Source organism: Mauremys reevesii, linkage group 8 (genome assembly GCF_016161935.1).
Source record: "Mauremys reevesii isolate NIE-2019 linkage group 8, ASM1616193v1, whole genome shotgun sequence".
Classification (NCBI taxonomy): Eukaryota; Metazoa; Chordata; order Testudines; family Geoemydidae; genus Mauremys; species Mauremys reevesii.
The window spans coordinates 65901662-65919919 of record NC_052630.1 but is presented as its reverse complement, the minus strand read 5'-3'; the positions used below and the strand labels follow the sequence as shown (position 1 = coordinate 65919919).

The 18258-nt window shown below is 44.2% G+C and overlaps 1 protein-coding gene across 1 annotated transcript in view; it reads right to left on the bottom strand.

The window, feature by feature from the left end:
- Window positions 1-18258, bottom strand: part of PTPRC (protein tyrosine phosphatase receptor type C) — a 108875-nt gene that overhangs the window by 32066 nt on the left and 58551 nt on the right. Inside the window, exons 9-10 of the mRNA XM_039486458.1 lie at window positions 5832-5978; window positions 2829-2976 (exon numbers count right to left, since the gene is read on the bottom strand). Coding sequence (XP_039342392.1) covers window positions 2829-2976; window positions 5832-5978 — 295 coding nt within the window. The remainder of the gene's footprint in view (window positions 1-2828; window positions 2977-5831; window positions 5979-18258) is intronic.

The window sequence follows — 18258 nt, the reverse complement described above, 5'->3', positions numbered from 1 at the left end:
ATTCTCTAGGGTGGTGTTCATTTATCCTTAACGAGGAGACTTTTTTCTTTTTGCAGTCTTATGCCTCATTCACCACACGTCTTCCAACTTCTACTACCAGTGAGGCAGGGGTTCTACAACCAGTGAGGCAGGCAGACAGTCTCCTTCACTATACAGCCTTGATTCATTTCCATCCTGTACCATCCATCCTGCACACTGAATGAGGCAGGGGTCCTCGCAAATTAGTATGTGATGATGTAATTAAAGACAATGTAATAATGTATGTGCACCAGGGATCTGAATTAAAATTACACTGGCAATCTTAATTTCACCATTCCTTACTTGCAACCTTAACATTCTTTTAGCATTGTTTTTAATGTAATTTCCAAATTTTTAAATATTCTTAAAAAACAAAAATTCCATCATGTGGAACCAGAGTGACCCCCAAATGATGACATCAGCATGGTTCACATCTTTAGATCTACAGCACAGACTTGTACCACTTGAACTAATTATGCAACTGGTAGCAACCATGGCTGTTACCCTGTGTGTGTTCCAGGCACTCAAAGGTGGATGACACACACACTTTGCCAGTTGGTTTCACAGCTATTTGCTGACAGAAGAGGAATAAAGAGATTCAGGACTCCTAGGTTCAGTTTCAAGTTCTTCAAAGGGAATCCTCTCTAGTGATTATATATCCTTATTCCCCTATTCCCTACTGTATTAATTTTGATGGAATTTGTTTTTTTTTGTTTACTTTTTTAAAAAAAGTAGGAAATTACATTTGAGAAAAATACATTAAAAAAAAGTTAAGGTTTTCAAAGTCAAGCACTCAGAAGTCAGGAAATGAAACCTCAATTTGCACACACACACACACACGGATATGTAGTATGACACAGTGTTTAATTACATGAGGACATACTATATTTTCCACAGGACCCCTGCCTCCTTCCGGTCACAGAATGAACCTAGAGCCTAATTCTTCAGCATGCTTAACATTTTTATATCACTTTATAAGTTCAGATCATACGTCCTTAACTGCCTTAAGCATGAGAACATCCCTTCTCTTACTACAATCCTCTGCTTAATTCACTACACACCTTCCAGCTTATCTAACAAATGAGGCAGAGGTCCTAGGGATGCCTGGGAGTTTTAAACCAGCTCCCCAATTCAGGAGTGCCATCAATGGGACTTCAAAGGAAAACCACCACATCCTCTCCCAATCTAGCTAATTCATTTCATAAATGGCTGGGTTGCATTAGTTAAACTATAAGCCCCTTGAGGCAGGAATCATCTTTTTACATGTGTTTTCACAGTAACTGATGCAATGGGGCCCTGATCCATGATTAAGGTTCCTAGACATTACCACAATACTACTAATAAATAATAAGTAAACTGAAGTTTAGGGTTGAGACCTGAACTGGAAACTGATACATTGCCAGGTTCAATTTCTCAAAAATAGAGAGTATAAATGCTGGGATGCAAGCAGAGTCTGTCAGGTATAATCAAGCCACCCTGGCCATATAACTTCTGAGCGACCCCTACTAAATCTGCTACAATGGGATACCTTTGAAAGTTCTGTGTGTGTGTGCCTCCAAATCCATCCATCCATTCACTTGTTTATCCCAGAATAATCCATATTCCTCCTTCCCCTCCATTATTCCAACATCAAAATTCATTCTTTCTCCCCGCTGCCAACATTTGTTTTTTCTAATTTGGAGCTCAGTGTTTGGATCCAGCCTCCCAAATTCACAATAAATGTAGGCTGCCGCCACAGTGGGTTCACATTAGACAGAGGCTGGTGTTAGGAAGACCCATAGCCTTCTGTCAGACTGTTGGTTGCAAGTGGGCCAGCCCAGCTGGGTGCACTGCAGAGGTATTTCATGAAATGGGAAGAGGCCGCATGAGCTTGTAGTGGCAGCAGACAGGACCAGAACAAATTTCAGGAAGAAAACAAATGATCCAGCAGTTAAGCAGGAGCTTTGAGACTGTGTAGTCTTGTGTCAATGACCTTTCCCGCTGATGAAATAACAGCCTGAGCCCTTACTAGCTATTTCAAATACATATTCCCACATAGTGCCTGGATCTGGGAGCAGACCAGCTGTCCAGGCAGTTAGAGAAACTGGCACACTTGCTTATTGGCCTACTCTAGTCCTGGAGAGAATGAGAATGGATGAACAACAAAGCCTTTGGACCCAAAGCCTATATCATTATAAAAGAAAAGAAGCAGAAATCTTAAACCAGTTATGCTAATTGCAGGTGAGAGGGGATTAAGAGACAATAAAAATAACAAAGAAAAGATGTCTCTAATATTTTTCTTATTTTTCCTTATCCTCCTCCTATAAATGATTTTTCATAATGGGATGAAACATTACCTATCCTCTCCCAACAAGAATCTCTTAATTTTTTAAAATTATACTTTTAAGTCATACTCTAATAAGAATAATTCACTCCAGAATATTCATTAGTTGATTATTGGTGCACTCTACCTTCAGCACATTGCTTACAACTAACTCAAAATGGGGCCCAATAGCCGGTTAGTGGATACTGTTGTTGTGTCCTATTGCTAAATTCCTTGACTTTCTCAGAATACATGATAACTGGCTGTGGTGAAACTAGTCCACTGAGCTCAACAATGAAAAACTTCATGATACAAAAAATAAATTACATGATTGAACTGATATAATTTCAAAGGAAAAAAAAACTTTTTAGAGATGTGATTGTGCAGGTAAACTATTATGGTAGTGCCTAGAAGTTCTAATCAGTGATTGGGGCCCCATTGTGCTAGGCACTGTACATAATGTAGAAATCTCTCTCTGTTACGTGGCAAATATCAAAGAAAAATATACTTGCCTTTACAGCTATCACCACATCCACCACTGCATTTCACTATATAGCCATGAATAGGGCCATTTGTTGTATTGGATGGTTTTTTCCATTTAAATAATACACTTGTAGAATTTGTGATTTCTTCACATTTTTCAGGTTGCTCTGGTGCTGTTACACAAAATGAAGGGAGAGGGAATAACACTGTTTTAATGCAGAAAATAGTTTTCAAATTATAAAAGCTCAGCAAATTTGAAATGAAAAATATGTATTATGTCAGCATTTGAAAAATACTTGCTGCAATTAAGATATTATTGGATAGTAGTGCAAAAGACTAGAAGGAGATACAGTTGTGAATAATAATGCACAAAATTTATTGAAGCCATTTTACACAAATATAGTGCATATATATGCTGTAGAAATTGCATAATTTACAATGCAAACAATGACAGCTCAGAGAATAAGGATGAATTTTTTGAATCATCACTGTAGTGTGGCAAAATATTAATGGAATGGGACCAACTGGAGCAGTAGTTTGTGTGGGTTTCTGACTGGAGCAATATGTACATAAATTAAAATCACATAAAAAGTAAAGCAATTTGAAATAACAGAGAATAAAAAATAGCTGAAATTACAAAAATCATTGGATGATGTAAGTATTCTTGTGTTCTGTTGGAATTTGGTATTTTGAGCAAATTTTGCCCATTGTAATTGTACTAGGTAATGTGAGTGTAAAGAATTTATACCTATGCGGCATAATACTGGGAGGAGAATCAGGAAGTCCATTTTCAGGAATTCTAAAATTTGTGAGACTGATGCAAAATGCTTGTTTAGCAGAATGATTCATAACAACTGAAAATTACATCAGGGTCTACTCTCCAAATAACGGGACTTACACAAAAGGAAGAAAAATGCTTAGCGAAGTGATCCAGAAGTTCTGGAGCCTAAAATTACCTAGGACTTCAGCCTACAACAAGAAAATGTACCAGTGGGATCACAAAGAGATCTCAGTTCAAAGCAATGGTGTTGACCAAAGTGGCCATACAGGTAATGGGAGACCTGCAGCAGACCTATGAAATTATCTGAGGAAATGGTAACAGTGTTAAATTATAAACAATATTTATGATGCACAACATAGTCTAGTGCAGGGGTGGGCAAACTTTTTGGCCCGAGGGCCACATTGGGGTTGCAAAACTATATGGAGGGCCGGGTAGGGAAGGCTGTGCCTCCTCAAACAGCCTGTCCCCTGCCCCCTATCTGCCCCCTCCCACTTCCCACCCCCTGACTGCCCCCCTCAGAACTCCCGACCCATCCAACCCCCCCTGCTCCTTGTCCCCTGACCGCCCCCTCCCAGGACCCCCGCCCCTAACCACCTCCCGGGACCCCACCCCCTATCCAACCCCCCCCTGCTCCCTGTCCCCTGACTGCTCCGACCCCTATCCACACCCCCGCCCTCTGACAGCCCCCGCCAGGATTCACACGTTTATCTAACCCCCCCCCCCCCTCCCTGTCCCCTGACTGTCCCCGGGACCTCCTGCCCCTTATCCAACCCCCCGACTCCCCGCTCCCTTATCATGCTGCTCAGAGCAGCAGGAGCTCACAGCCCCGTCAGAACCGGTAACACTGCCCGTGCTGCCCGGCAGGAGCAGTGGGCCAGAGTACTGGCGGCGCAGTGCGTTGAGGCTGCAGGGGAGGGAGGTAGCAGGGGAGGGGCTGGTGGCTACCCTCCCCACCCAGGAGCTTAGGAGCTGGGCAGGATGGTCCCGCAGGCTGGATGTGGCCCATGGGCCATAGTTTGCCCACCTCTGGTCTAATGGGTAGGTCATTGTATGCGGGGGTGGGGTCAGGAGACCTAGGTTCTATACTCACCTCCACCACTGACCTGATGTAACATTTAGCAAGTCATTTTACCTAGCTGTGTCTGTTTCCCTTCTGACTTTTTCAATGCCTTGTCCATTTAAATGGAAGGTTCCTCTGGGCAGGGACTATTCGTACTTGTTTTTTTGTACAGTGTCTAGCACACTGGTGGTCCTAGTCTCAGGTGGAGCCTCTAGGCTCTATCATAGTACAATATCAAATGACAATAATTAGAGCTGGCCAAAAAAAACATTTAGGAATTTCAATCTTGTTTCATTTCAAACTGTTCAAAATGGAATTGTTTCTTGTTTTATGAAAAAATGTGATTTTGAATAAATAATTGTTTCAAAATCAATATAGAAAATATCAAAATGGTTTTCAACATTGGCAAACAACCATTTTGATAGTGTTTTCAATGGAATCTGGTGCCAAATTAGATCTTCCAGGGTGGATTCGGTTTTTCGAATTTAAACTGGAACATTTCACATCCCACAAAAGGCCAAGGGAGTTTAGATATGAAGTTCTTGGTTTGGGCCCATGTCTAATATTAATTCAATATAACAACTACCATGTAAGCCCAATGTGTCACCTCCTCCAGCCTCTATATCTATATCCATTGATCAGTTTTCCTGTCTGCAGGAACAAAATTGTTTTCACTTTGCAGAGTTCAAAATGTACCAGTTTGGTAGCGGAAGGAACTGAAATGTTTGTTTTTTTGAAATTTTATTAAAATGAAAACTTCTGATTTTCAAAAAAGACAGGGTATGGAAAGAATATTTCAGCCATTTTTAAAAGGAAAAAGACAAGGAAAAAAAGTAAAGATGAAAAAAGAAAAAATGTGAAATGGGAGGAATAAAAGAAAAAAGACAGAAAGAGGCAAGAAAGGAAGGAAAAAACAAATGCAAAAAAACACTGAAAGATTAAAACATTTAGATAAAAAAATAGAATACATATTCTGTTTTCAGATTGTCAAAAATTTCAACTGCCCCAAAATTTCAAAAATTCAAATATATTTCTGTTGAATAAAAAAGCTATTTTAACCTCCCCTCCCTCAAAAGAAGTTGCTCTACAGTCAGTTTAGCTACTGAGATGGAAGGTCCTATCACAGAAAGGCTCTCTCTTCTTCTTCTTCTTTTTTTAAATTAAATAAAGGTAAGTATTATACTCACTTCCATAATCTGTTGTTATATTTGCCTTAACTTCTTTGATCATTTCGTTGGTACTTAAAAAGATTATTTTTGAAGTACAGTTATAAAGGGTGTTGGGTGACAGATTCGTCAGCAGTATAGAGTCATTTAAAGTATTATTGTCCAAACCTGCATTAAAATATGGAGACATTAACATTTTCACAGGATCAAATTCTCCGGTTACCACTTTATGTATTTTCATCTCACTGTTGCTCATTTTAAAAAGGCAAGTAAACACACTAGTTACAGCACCTTCAAATTAATGCAGTTGCGCCATGTCCACTTTGCAACAATTATGCCCCAGCCTCTTCCTCAGTGAACACAGTCTAAACAATTGTAGATAGTATTTTAATTTAATTTAATTTAAAAAACAGATATTTTCAAATATATTCAGGGAGATTTTTAGTTTTCAATATAAAAAGAATTCATGCCATTCCTTACAAGCAGTGATGCCCAAACCAGGGGCGGCTCTAGGCACCAACAAAGCAAGCAGGTGCTTGGGGCAGCCCATTTGCAGGGCGGCAGCCAGCAAGGATCCAGCCTGGGAGCTGAGAACCAACAGGGGGCCCTGATAGCTCCCTGCCTATAGAGCCAGCCCTGGAGCAGGGAAAGAACTACATTTCCCAGCATTCCCTTGGCTGGTATCAACAGGAAAGAGAGGGGAGGGAGTATGGTAGCTGAAACCTCATGCTGCAGCTTGCTGTGAATGGAGAGCTCACTCCTAGAGCAGGGTGGCAGTGTGAATGGGGAACAAGTGTGCCCAAGGAGTAGAAGGCTTTGGCCCAGATATCCCCTTCAGAAGACATCCTCAGACTGGATTAGGAATACTGGTGTGACCTCACCTTGCAGCCCCCAAAGAAAGAATTGGGTGGACTAAGTGGACAGTGCCCCTCTCTATCTGAAGCCTAGCAAGGGAGGTATGTGGATCCCACTAGAATTTAAAATGAAAAGTAAGGGAGGGGAGGCTCTACTGGACCTGAGCAGCTTTAGATACAGTACCAGGCATGTAGGAGGATTTCCACTTCTGAGCCATGGAAGCAGAAATTGACTTTTCCTTTCCAGATTTAGCTAATATTCAGAAAGGGAATCTAGCACCTGCCTTCCAGATTTGAACACCTCAAAATTCAGGAGTGCTCAAGCTCAAATTGGGTAGTTGTTATTTCATTTCTCCCAAATCAAATATACTGATCCACTGTAATTTTCTGTAGAAAAAGTAGGATAAAATTGAGAAGAAATGCTTCCCAGAGGTTTTTAGGACTGGAATTGCTATTTTTAACAGCCACTGCCTTTTTTTTAGTTGTATTTGTTTAAATGGAAGACAGTAATATTGCATTGGCAAATTCCCCATAGAAACAGGGTGCAGGTGGGGGGAGGGGGGAGAGCCCAGGGCTGGAGCAGCAGGGGGTGCGGGTGGAGGGGGCAGAGCCCAGGGCTGGGGTGGCAGGGTGTGTGGGGGGGCACTAGTGGGGAGTAGGGGGAGCCCAGAGTTGGGGCAGCATGGGGTGTGTGGAGGGAGAGCCCAGGGCTGGGGTGGGATGGCAGGGGAGTGCAGGGAGAGCCCAGGGCTGGGACAGCAAGGGAGTGTGGAGGGGGGAGCCCAGGGCTGGGGTTGGGGCAGCCAAAATTTTTTTTGCTTGGGGCAGCAAAAAACCTAGAGCCAGCCCTGGCCCAAACCCCAAAAGTTTGAAAGGTTCAATAAGGATAAAAGCCAAAATGTCTAGATGATTATCCGAGCTCTTTGGGATCAAGCTCATTATTCATGTCCTGTCCATCTGTTTCTTTCCTCACAACTCAACAAGACCATGTCCCTTCCTTTAAATTCTTCTGCTCTTAACTCTGTTCTTCCCTTTCACCTCCATGTACAAGTTCTTTGTTTTAGTTCCATAGCCTGCATGATTTCCTTTCCCTGCAGTATTTCAAAGTGGCCCTATCTGTAGAGCAGTTTACAAGGAAAGGTCAAAGACCAGGTGAATGATTTCCAGAGGCATTAAGGACTGGTGCCTACCTCCAGCTTGCCTTCTCACTATGCTTAGTAATCCGTGGAGGGGATGGTTGTGGCTGTCTGCCTCTTCCCTGTTGAATATCTTGGAGGGCAGGGACAGGAATAGATTACTAGCGCTATGGCCATTATTACTATTTTGGGAAATGCCTGAGCAGGCCTCTCCATCTCCCTGGTGGTGTAATGGATTACTTTCTGCAATATATTGAAGAACTCTCTCTATCAGTTGGGCTACCTTCTCCCTATTGTTGTCATAAGGGATTCCTCATAGGATCCCTCTCAGCTGTTAGCAGTGGGCAGCAATCATCCCTCCCCTTACAAATTACATTCTAAATGTGCATATTGTGCATATTTTATCTTCACTATCACTTTCTTACCAAATGATGAGTGGGAAAAATGTGAGGACAACAACCCTTTGAAAGAGGTGTACCTTCTCAATCCTCTTCACCAAACACATGAGTGTATATATGTCATTTTAAAAAAAGTATCTATCTATGTAAGGCTAGATAAGAAACAGATATGAATCAATATGAGAGACACAAGGTGGGTGAAGTAATATCTTTTATTGGACCAGTTTTTGCTGGTGAAAAGAACAAGCTATCAAGTCTCACAGAGCACTTCCTTGGGTGTGGGAAAGATAACCAGTCTCCAAGCCAGACACAAAGTGGGACAGATTGTTAAACATAAAGGGTTCACAAATGTTGTAGAAGACCACTTAATATGAAAAGAGAAATTAACACGTCTGTAGTCATATGACAATGGAGGGTTAGTACGCAGCAGGCTGTGTTGCAAATTGTTATATTAGGCCATGCAATTCATGTCTGTATTAAGTCCATGTTTTTTAGTGTCTAGCAGAGTTATGAATTAATTTTCTTAGCTTGCATTTTAAAGGCATTGTACAAATGTCCTTTGAGGACAAGGAGTAAGAGATCAGATATAGAGTGACCGCTTTGTGAAAAGTGTTCGTCCACAGGTGATAGGGTATTTTTGTCTTTTAACATTTCTCTGTGCGAGTTCATTTAAGAGCATAGTGATTGGTTTCACTCACATAGTTGGTGGTGGGGCATCTGATGCACTGGATGAGGTATGCACACGTTGTGATAGGCAAGAGTAGGACCTGTGGATCTTGAAAAGGTGTGCTGTGGGAGGTGTTGCTCATTGTCTGCTGTTCTGGAGGAGTCTGGTGAGTTGAAGTATCTTGGTCTGTGGGGACCTTGCTTCTGATGATGAGCTTGGCAAGGTTAGGGGGTTGTTTGAAGGCCTGAAGAGGGTGTTGGGAAAGATTTATTTCAGGATGTAGTCCCCATTAAGTATGGGTTGTAATTGTTTGATGAAACTCCATATTGCTTCTAGGTGGTAGGTGACAAGTAGAGGTCAATGGAGTGGTAGTGGTCAATGGAGGGTTTTTTTTCCTTTATTGAAGCAGGTTCTCTAGAGTATTTGAGTGGTCTGTTTCATGATGAAATCTACTTCTCTGGTGGAGTGCCCTTGTTTAGTCTAGGCAGTTTTAAGTGTGTTAAGATATGTATCGTTGTAAGCGAGCAGGACTCAACCCTGTGGCACCTCCTGCTGGTCGTTTCAGGGAATTAGCTCTTCCAGCGTCCTGGAGCACCCCCTGCAGGCTGGTGATCTGCCTTCTCTCTGCCCCCCCCCCCCTCCCCCTGTGCCTGTTGTTGTTATTTGGGCGCTGCCCCTGGCAGTAACTCTCCTCAGTTAAGGTCTCTCCCCCCCCACTCCCACCACCCATCCCCACCACTCCCAGTGAGCTACTCCCCTTCATCCCAGTCATTGCTCATCAGCAGCAGGGACCAGTCAAGTATCAGTTTCTCACTGGCAAGAAGACCCCTGGCCTTGCCCTGCTGCCCCCCTGTGGCTGCCCTGCCCAACCCCAGTGGCCTTTGGCTTTTGAGCTGCTGCCTGGCTGGCAGGCTGCTGCCTCCCCCCAGCCCTGCTCCCTCCCCCTGCCCTGCCCAGCCAGGTACAGTCAGCACCCTGCCCTCCAGCCAGGAGGAGACTCTCTCCTCCAGAGAGACTGTTTGTGCTCCTGGCTCAAAGCCTTTTATAGGGCCAGCTGAGGCCTGATTAGGGCTTAGCCTATGGCCACAGCCCTCCAGCTGCTTAGTAGCTTTCAGGGCTGTCTTGAGCCCTCCAGGGCAGGAGCCTCAGGGCACACCTCAGGGCAGGAAGCGTGACCCCACTTTCACCTAATCCTCTTTTTTCTCACATTCTACCATATCTGATAATATAGCTGGCTGGTGGTTGGCATATTTGTGGGGTGTGTGCTGTGTTTTGGAGATATTTGTGTGTATTTGTCTTAGATTTTTTATATTTGTCTGTAGGGTTCCATTGTTGAATCTGATTATGGTGTGTGTGAAGTTGAGTGAGAGGTGGGGAGTGTGTCTGGAGTGTGGGTGGGGTGGGTGTGTGGGTGGGGGTGAAGTTATGGTGGAGGACTAGGGGAGGTTGAATGTTATTTGTCAGAGGATGATAATGTTCATGATGCATATTCATTTTCTAGGTTCTGATTCTAGAATCTAGTCCTCAAGAGGTAGTCCATCACATCCCTGGTTGTTCCTTCCCACAGTTTGGACAAAATTAAATGTGAAGTTATTATGGGTGACATTCAAATGGATGAATTTGGTTATGAGTTTGGGGTGGATTTCTGAGCATTGTCCTCATTATCTTGTAGATATTTGGAGCAGGGAGTGATGCCATCATAGTGAAGGTGTGATGTTGTACTCCATATGTTCTATGGAAATACATTTTTAAGTGTGACTATGATGTAACTGGAATATGTTTCATGCAAAAGGTCTCTTGTAAGGTATCATTACAAAGCTCATAATCTAATGAGTGTGGTCATCCTATTTGTATGAATGTATCATTCTTGTATCTGAAGCTAGAAATATGAAGTATTACTGTAAACTCCTATTGTAACTATGCAATGTGTGGGCCATTAATGGTGGCTTGGAATCTTGATGGCTCCCATTAATAGGACAATTGGTTGTAAATGGCTCTGTTTACTTTTAAGCCTTCCTGTATATGTGTGTGCCAGCCAGTAAGTAATGGAGTCTCACAGGACATGTGAACATGTCACTTGATACTGGAATCCATCTTAAACCTGGTGCTTTTCCATTTAGAAGGAAGGGTGGGAACCCAGAGAGAGACAAAGGATTCCCACCTTGTGCCAAAGGTATAAAAGGGCATGGGGAAAAAAACACAAGCTGGGGGCTGCCAGTCATGAGAAATCCCCTAGTTACCGCCTGAGCTGGAACTAAAAGGAACTGTACTGGGGAAAGGATTGGGCCCAGACTAAGGAGGAGTCTAGTCTGTGAAAGAAGCTTATTGGAACATCTCTGAGGATGAGATTTACCTGTAATCAGTTTCTTTTGTATTAGGCTTAGACTTCCTTTTTTTGTTTTATTTTGCTTGGTAACTTACTTTGTTCTGTCTGTTATTACTTGAAACCACTTAAATCCTACTTTTTATACTTAATAAAATCACTTTTATTAGTAAACCCAGCCCTGGTCTACACTATGAATTTAGGTCAAATTTAGCAGCATTAGATCGATTTAACCCTGCACCCGTCCACACGATGGAGCCATTTTTGTCAACTTAAAGGGCTCTTAAAATCTATTTCTGTACTCTTCCCCGATGAGGGGATTACTGCTGAAATCAACATCGCCGGGTTGAATTTGGGGTAGTGTGGATGCAATTCAACGATATTGGCCTCTGGGAGCTATCCCAGAATGCTCCATTGTGACTGCTCTGGACAGCACTTGCAACTCAAATGCACTAGCCAGGTACACAGGAAAAGCACTGGGAACTTTTGAATTTCACTTCCTGTTTGGCCAGCGTGGTGAGCTCAGCAGCAGAGGGGACCATGCAGTCCCAGAATTGCAAAAGAGCTCCAGCATGGACCAAATGGGAGGTACTGGATCTGATCGCTGTATAAGGAGAGTAATCCATGCTATCAGAACTCCATTCCAAAAGATGAAATGCCAAAATATTGGAAAAAATCTCCAAGGGCATGATGGACAGAGGCTATAACAGGGACCCACAGCAGTGCCACATGAAAATTAAGGAGCTCAGGCAAGCCTACCAAAAAAACTAAAGAGGCAAACGCCCGCTCCAGATCACTCAAGATGAAATGTTCTCTGAGCTCATACAGTCCTCCCACACTGAAAGAGCTCAGCAGAATGCATGGAGGCAAACAATGGCAGAGTCCAGAAAAGCAGAAAATGAATGCAAGGACAGGAGGGACGAGCAAAATGAGAGGTGGCAGGAGCAAGAGGAGAGGCGGCGACAGCGTGATGGGAGGAGGCAGGATGCAATGCTGAGGCTACTGGGGGATCAAACTGATATGTTCTGGCGTCTGGTGGAGCTGCGGGAAAAGCAGCAGGAACTCAGACTGCTGCTGCAGCCCCTGTGTAACTAACCACCCTTCACCTCAAGTTCCATAGCCTCCTCACCCAGACGCCTAAGAATGTGGGGGGAGGGCTCTCCGGGCACCCAACCACTCCACCCCAGAGGACTGCCCAAGCAACAGAAGGCTGGCATTCAATACGTGTTGAAGTGCAGTGTGGCCTTGTCCTTCCCTCCTCCTCTGATCCACCACCCCGCCCGGTACTTCCCTCCTCCCCTACCCCTCCTGGGCCACCATGGAAGTTATCCCCCTATTTGTGTGATTAATTAATAAAGAATGCATGATTTTGAAACATTAATACTTTATTTCCTCTGTAAGGGGTGATCGAAGGGGGTAGGGCAGTTGGCTTACAGGGAAGTAGAGTGAACCAAGGTGACGGGTTTTCATCAAGGAGAAACAAACAGAACTGTCACACCGTAGCCTGGCCAGTCATGAAACTGGTTTTCAAAGCTTCTCTGATGCGCAGCCCACCCTGCTGTGCTCTCCTAATCGCCCTGGTGTCTGGCTGCACGTAATCAGTGGACAGGCGATTTGCCTCAACCTCCCATCCCACCATAAACGTCTCCCCCCTTACTCTCACAGATATTGTGGAGCACACAGCAATGGGAATATTGGTTTCGTTGAGGTCTAACCAAGTCAGTAAACTGTGCCAGGCATTTTTAAACATCCAAATGCACATTCTACCATGATTCTGCACTTGCTCAGCCTATAGTTGAACAGCTCCTGACTACTGTCCAGGCTGCCTGTGTATGGCTTCATGAGCCATGGCATTAAGGGGTAGGCTGGGTCTCCAAGAATAACTATAGGCATTTCAACATCCCCAAAGGTAATTTTCTGGTCTGGGAAGTAAGTCCCTTCCTGCAGCTGTTCAAACAGACCAGAGTCCCTGAAGATGCAAGCATCATGTACCTTTCCTGGCCATCCCACATTGATGCTGGTGAAACGGCCCTTGTGATCCACCAGTGCTTGCAGCACCATTGAAAAGTAACCCTTGCGGTTTACGTACTGGCTGCCAACGTGGTCTGGACCCAAGATAGGGATATGCATTCTGTTTATCGCCCCACCACAGTTAGGGAACCCCATTGCAGCAAAGCCATCCACTATGACCAGCACATTTCCCAGAGTCACTACCCTTGATAGCAGCAGCTCAGTGATTGCGTTGGCTACTTGGATCACAGCAGCCCCCACAGTAGATCTGTCCACTCCAAATTGATTCCTGACTGACTGGTAGCTGTCTGGCGTTGCAAGCTTCCACAGGGCTATTGCCACTCACTTCTCAACTGTGAGGGCTGCTCTCATCTCTGTATTCTTGCACTTCAGGGCAGGGGAAAGCAAGTCACAAAGTTCCATGAAAGTGCCTTTACGTATGCAAAAGTTTCGCAGCCACTGGGAATCATCCCAGACGTGCAACACTATGCGGTCCCACCAGTCTGTGCTTGTTTCCTGGTCCCAGAATCAGCATTCCATGGCATGAGCCTGTCCCATTGCCACCAGGATGTCTAAATTGCCAGGGCCTGTACTTTGAGAGAAGTCTGTGTCCATGTCCTCATCACTGTCATCACCGTGCTGTCGTCGCCTCCTCGCCTGCTTTTGCAGGTTCTGATTTTGCACATGCTGCAAGATAATGCGCGAGGTGTTTACAATGCTCATAACTTCTGCAGTGATCTGAGTGGGCTCCATGCTTGCCATGGTATGGCATCTGCAGGAGAGCAGAGTTGCAGTGGAAGCGGTGACTGATGATGGATGCCATGAGAATAGATATTTATAGAGAATGACAAGAGGGACCTGTGAGGTGGATTCATGACAGCCGGAGAGCAGAGTTGCAGCGGAAGTGGTGGAGGACAACCATTAACACCGCACACATTTCCCAAGGAAGAACACACGTACCTGGGAGCCCATGACAGACAACATGGAGAAACTTGCTACCAAGACAATAGCAGCGGAGCAGAGTTGCAGCGGAAGTGGTATATGATGATGGTTTGCAGACCTACTGCACCGTCTGCTGCCCGCAGCACCCAGGCACAACAGCGGCGGTGTTGGTGAGCTGAGCGGAGCAGGCTCCATGCTTGCTGTGGTATAGTGTCCGCGCATAAAAAAGGCGCAAAACGATTGTCTGCCATTGCTTTCACAGAGAGAGGGGTAACTGATGACATGTACCCAAAACCACCCGCGACGATGTTTTTCCCCATCAGGCAGTGGGGTCTTAACCCAGAATTTCAATGGGCGGCGGAGACTGTGGGAACTGTGGAATAGCTACCCACAGTCAGATCAGTAAGTCGATGCTAGCCACGGTAGTGAGGACGCACTCCGACAACTTAATGCACTTAGTTTGGACATATGCAATTGACTGTATAAAATTGATTTCTAAAAATCGACTTCTATAATATCGACCTAATTTCATAGTGTAGACAATACCTCCAGAGTAAGTGATTAATACCTGGGGGAGCAAACAGCTGTGTATATTTCTCGATCAGTGTTACAGAGGGTGGAAAATTTATGAATCCACCCTCTATAAGCTTTATATAGAGTAAAACAGATTTATTTGGGGTTTGGATCCCATTGGGAACTGGGTGTCTGGGTGCTGGTGACAGGTGACTTGCTGAGCAGTTTTTCGTTAAAGTCTGCAGTTTTGGGGGCGTGAACCAGACCTGGGTCTGTATTGCAGCAGACCAGCGTGTCTGTTTCAACAAGGCACGGTTCTGGAGGCTCAAGCTGGCAGTGGAGAATGGGCTTAGAGGTAATTCCAGCACATCAGATGACAGTCCCAAGGGAGTCTCTGTGACCGAACCCGTGTCAGAAGGAATTTGGTTTACTTACTATTTGTAAGTGGCAAGAATGGTGGTTAATATTGCAAAGTTGCTGGAGGAAGTCAGTTGTGTCCTAGAGGTAACAGCCCTTTGTATGGTGAGTGTTTTGAGGATGGCATTTATGAATCCTGATATTCCTTCTGTAAGAGTGCTGTGGACAGATATGATGGGTCTGCCTAGATTCCCTTGCTTGTTTATTTTGGGAAATATGTGGAAGGCCACTGGGGAGTGTTCCTGGGGTATGAGGTTGTAGAGTTTCTCTTGGAATTGTTTGGGAAAGGACTTGTTGATACCCTTAAATTCCTGTGTGAATTGTGCAGTGGACTCTTCTTTGAGTTCATTATAGCAGGTAGTGTCAGAGTTGTTGGTTGGCTTGGATATGCTGGTTACCTTCCCCAGACCTGAAGAAGAGTTCTGTGAAGCTTGAAAGTTTGTCCATGTCACCAATGCATGTTGGTCCAATAAAAAAATATTATCTCACCCACCTTGTTGCTCACATATCCTGGACCCACACAGTTATAACAACAATCCAAATATATAAAGAGAGAGAGAGCGAGAGAGAATAGCCTGGCAGTTATGATAGCAAAAATTTGATCTGCTACATTTTTAAGAAATATAGTACCTAAGTACAGTTACACAGCACTAATTGTGCTGCTCTTCTATTTCAAGTCCTATAATGTTTCCATAGAATGATATTATCTATTAATTAGTTCTCTTTATAAACTCTGAACACTGGCATCTGAAAGACAGAAGTCTCTCTTGAGGAGGTTGGGTTTGGGAGACTGAGACTGGGTGACCATGGAGACTGGGGCGAGGAACCCAGGGAGGGAGATAAACTGTGAACTGGTGCTGTGGAGGGGGAATTCTGGGACGTGGTTGGAGATTCTCAAGGGGAAGACTAGGAGTAGCTGGGTAAGCAGAGTGGGACTGGGTTGCGGAGCCCAAGGGATGAAGACTGGGACTGGTTAACAGAATGGAACAAGAATGAGGAGTGAAGGGGGAAGATTAGGATGAGGAGTCAGGGAGAGGGCGACAGAACTGGGATAGGATAGAGAGAATGAGGCTGAAGGGATTAGGTTTGGGGAAAACAGGAGCAGAAGGATCTGTGATGACTAGAGTATATTCTCCTCGAGAACCTGGAATGAAACCCAAGATTCCTGAGTCTCATCATTCCTCTGCTATTAGCAAATATGTAAAATCACTGACAAAGTGAGTGTCTTATCCCCTTCTAGTGCTGGTCCACAAAGAGGATGACAAGCTGCTACTACTGTGAGTTACTGTATTAGTTCAAGCAGCATAGGTCTTGTGGTGGATCTAAGCCTTTTATCCCTACTGTTGACTCATGTGGGGGTCAATATGATTATACATAATGGAATTTTTGTTTTTTCAGTCTGTTTTTTATAAAAATTAGGAAATGACACAAATAAGCTATTTAAAAAATGTTATTGTTTCTAAGTCAAGCACTCAAAAGTTAGGAAATATCAAAATTAAGGTTGCCTTTGTGACCCCTGGTTCATTAACTGCACTGGATGGACCTATGCTCTGGGAATGAAACACAGTTATGTAGCGAAGGATAGTGTTTTCTGACGCACAGCTACCTTGTTTGTTGCAGAAGTTGGAAGGTATGCAAATGAAAAATGGGATTTGCAAGAGGAGAGAGGATGGTCGCATGGTTAAGGCAACTGAATGCTGCCTTTGAGAATTGGATTCTATCCCTGCCTCTACAACAAAGTAGACAAGTACTAGACAAGTCATTTAATCCAACTTTTCATAGGTGGTCGCTAATTGTGTGTTCATTTTCTAGATGCTCAGGTTGAGACCCTGGGGTCTAATTTGCCAAAGCACTGAACACTAGCAGCCACAACTGAGGTCAATGGGACCTATACTGTGAGTACACAAGGTGTGATATAATACTAAATACTCTGCAAAAGCAGCTCTTAGGCTTCTCAAATTGGGAAACCAGAATTAGTAGACTTTTTTACCTTAATCTTTTTGTGCCTCAGTTTCCCATCTGTAAACTGGGAATAATAATATCACCTATCCACAGAGAAATATTGTGAAAATAATGCATTAATATTTGTGAAGCTCTCAGTCATGATGATCACCACGGAGAAGTTCATGAGAAAATTAATAATTCTTTATTCAGAGCAGGGGTTGAAAATCAGTCAATAAAGTCAATAAAATAAATAAAGGCTGGGGCCACATATTGAACAATAAGGATAAAACAAAATATTATATAGCTGCTCATTCAGTGAGCACTGTCCATGCTGTGGACTGAATTAGGCATAATCCTGTGGAAAAATAGTATATAAACATGTAAGCAGAGTCAGGTTGAGCTCTACCTCGACATCTGGTGTTGAATTGTGGTGAGATGTGGAAAAGAACTTCAGGGGCTAATCTTGTTTGCATAGGCACATGCCTGGCATGAGCTCACAGCAGCCCAAAATGGTCACTTTGGCTGCTGTGGGATCCCCAGTTTCTCTGTTATTGGGGCAGGAAAAATAAAATGGTGTTACCCTGATTATGTGAATCAAGGCCAGTGGAACTGTTTTATGACAGAGGGACTTGCCATCATCTAAATAGCACTCGCTAAACAAGGGGCATGGGTTCCAAAGCCCAGTGAATAGAGAAAGGATGGGGACAGGTATTTGTACCTGATAGTATGGGCCCCCTTTGAGGGCCTGAAACACCAATTCCACTTTCTCTCTCCACTATTGAATATCAGAGCTAATTTTGATTCCATTGGGAGTCTAGTTACAGGCTGCTGAGCTGAATTTATTGTGTGCCAATGGTGCACCAGCACTGGGGCTTCCCTACTACAAGCTGAAACCAGTAAGAGCTGAAATCACTGAGTGCTGTGTTAACGAGTGGGGAGGGGGGCTGAAGATCTATTGCTAAGTGGCTGGCACAGTGGAACAGTTCACGGGGCAGCAAGTGGAGTGGAGTGGCTGGCAGAGTGGAGCAGTTCATGGGATGGCTGGAGCAGTTCATGGGACGTCTGGTGGAGTGGAGCAGCTCGCGGTGAAGACTGCAGCAGAACCCCACAGAGAGGCGGGGCAGTCGGCCTCGGACCACGTAAGGCGCCCCTTAACGCCCCCCCCCTGCCATTTCCACCCAGGGGAGGTAGGGGAGTTAAAACTCTGCAGATAAACTTTTGAACTCAGGGGCTGCATTGACCAG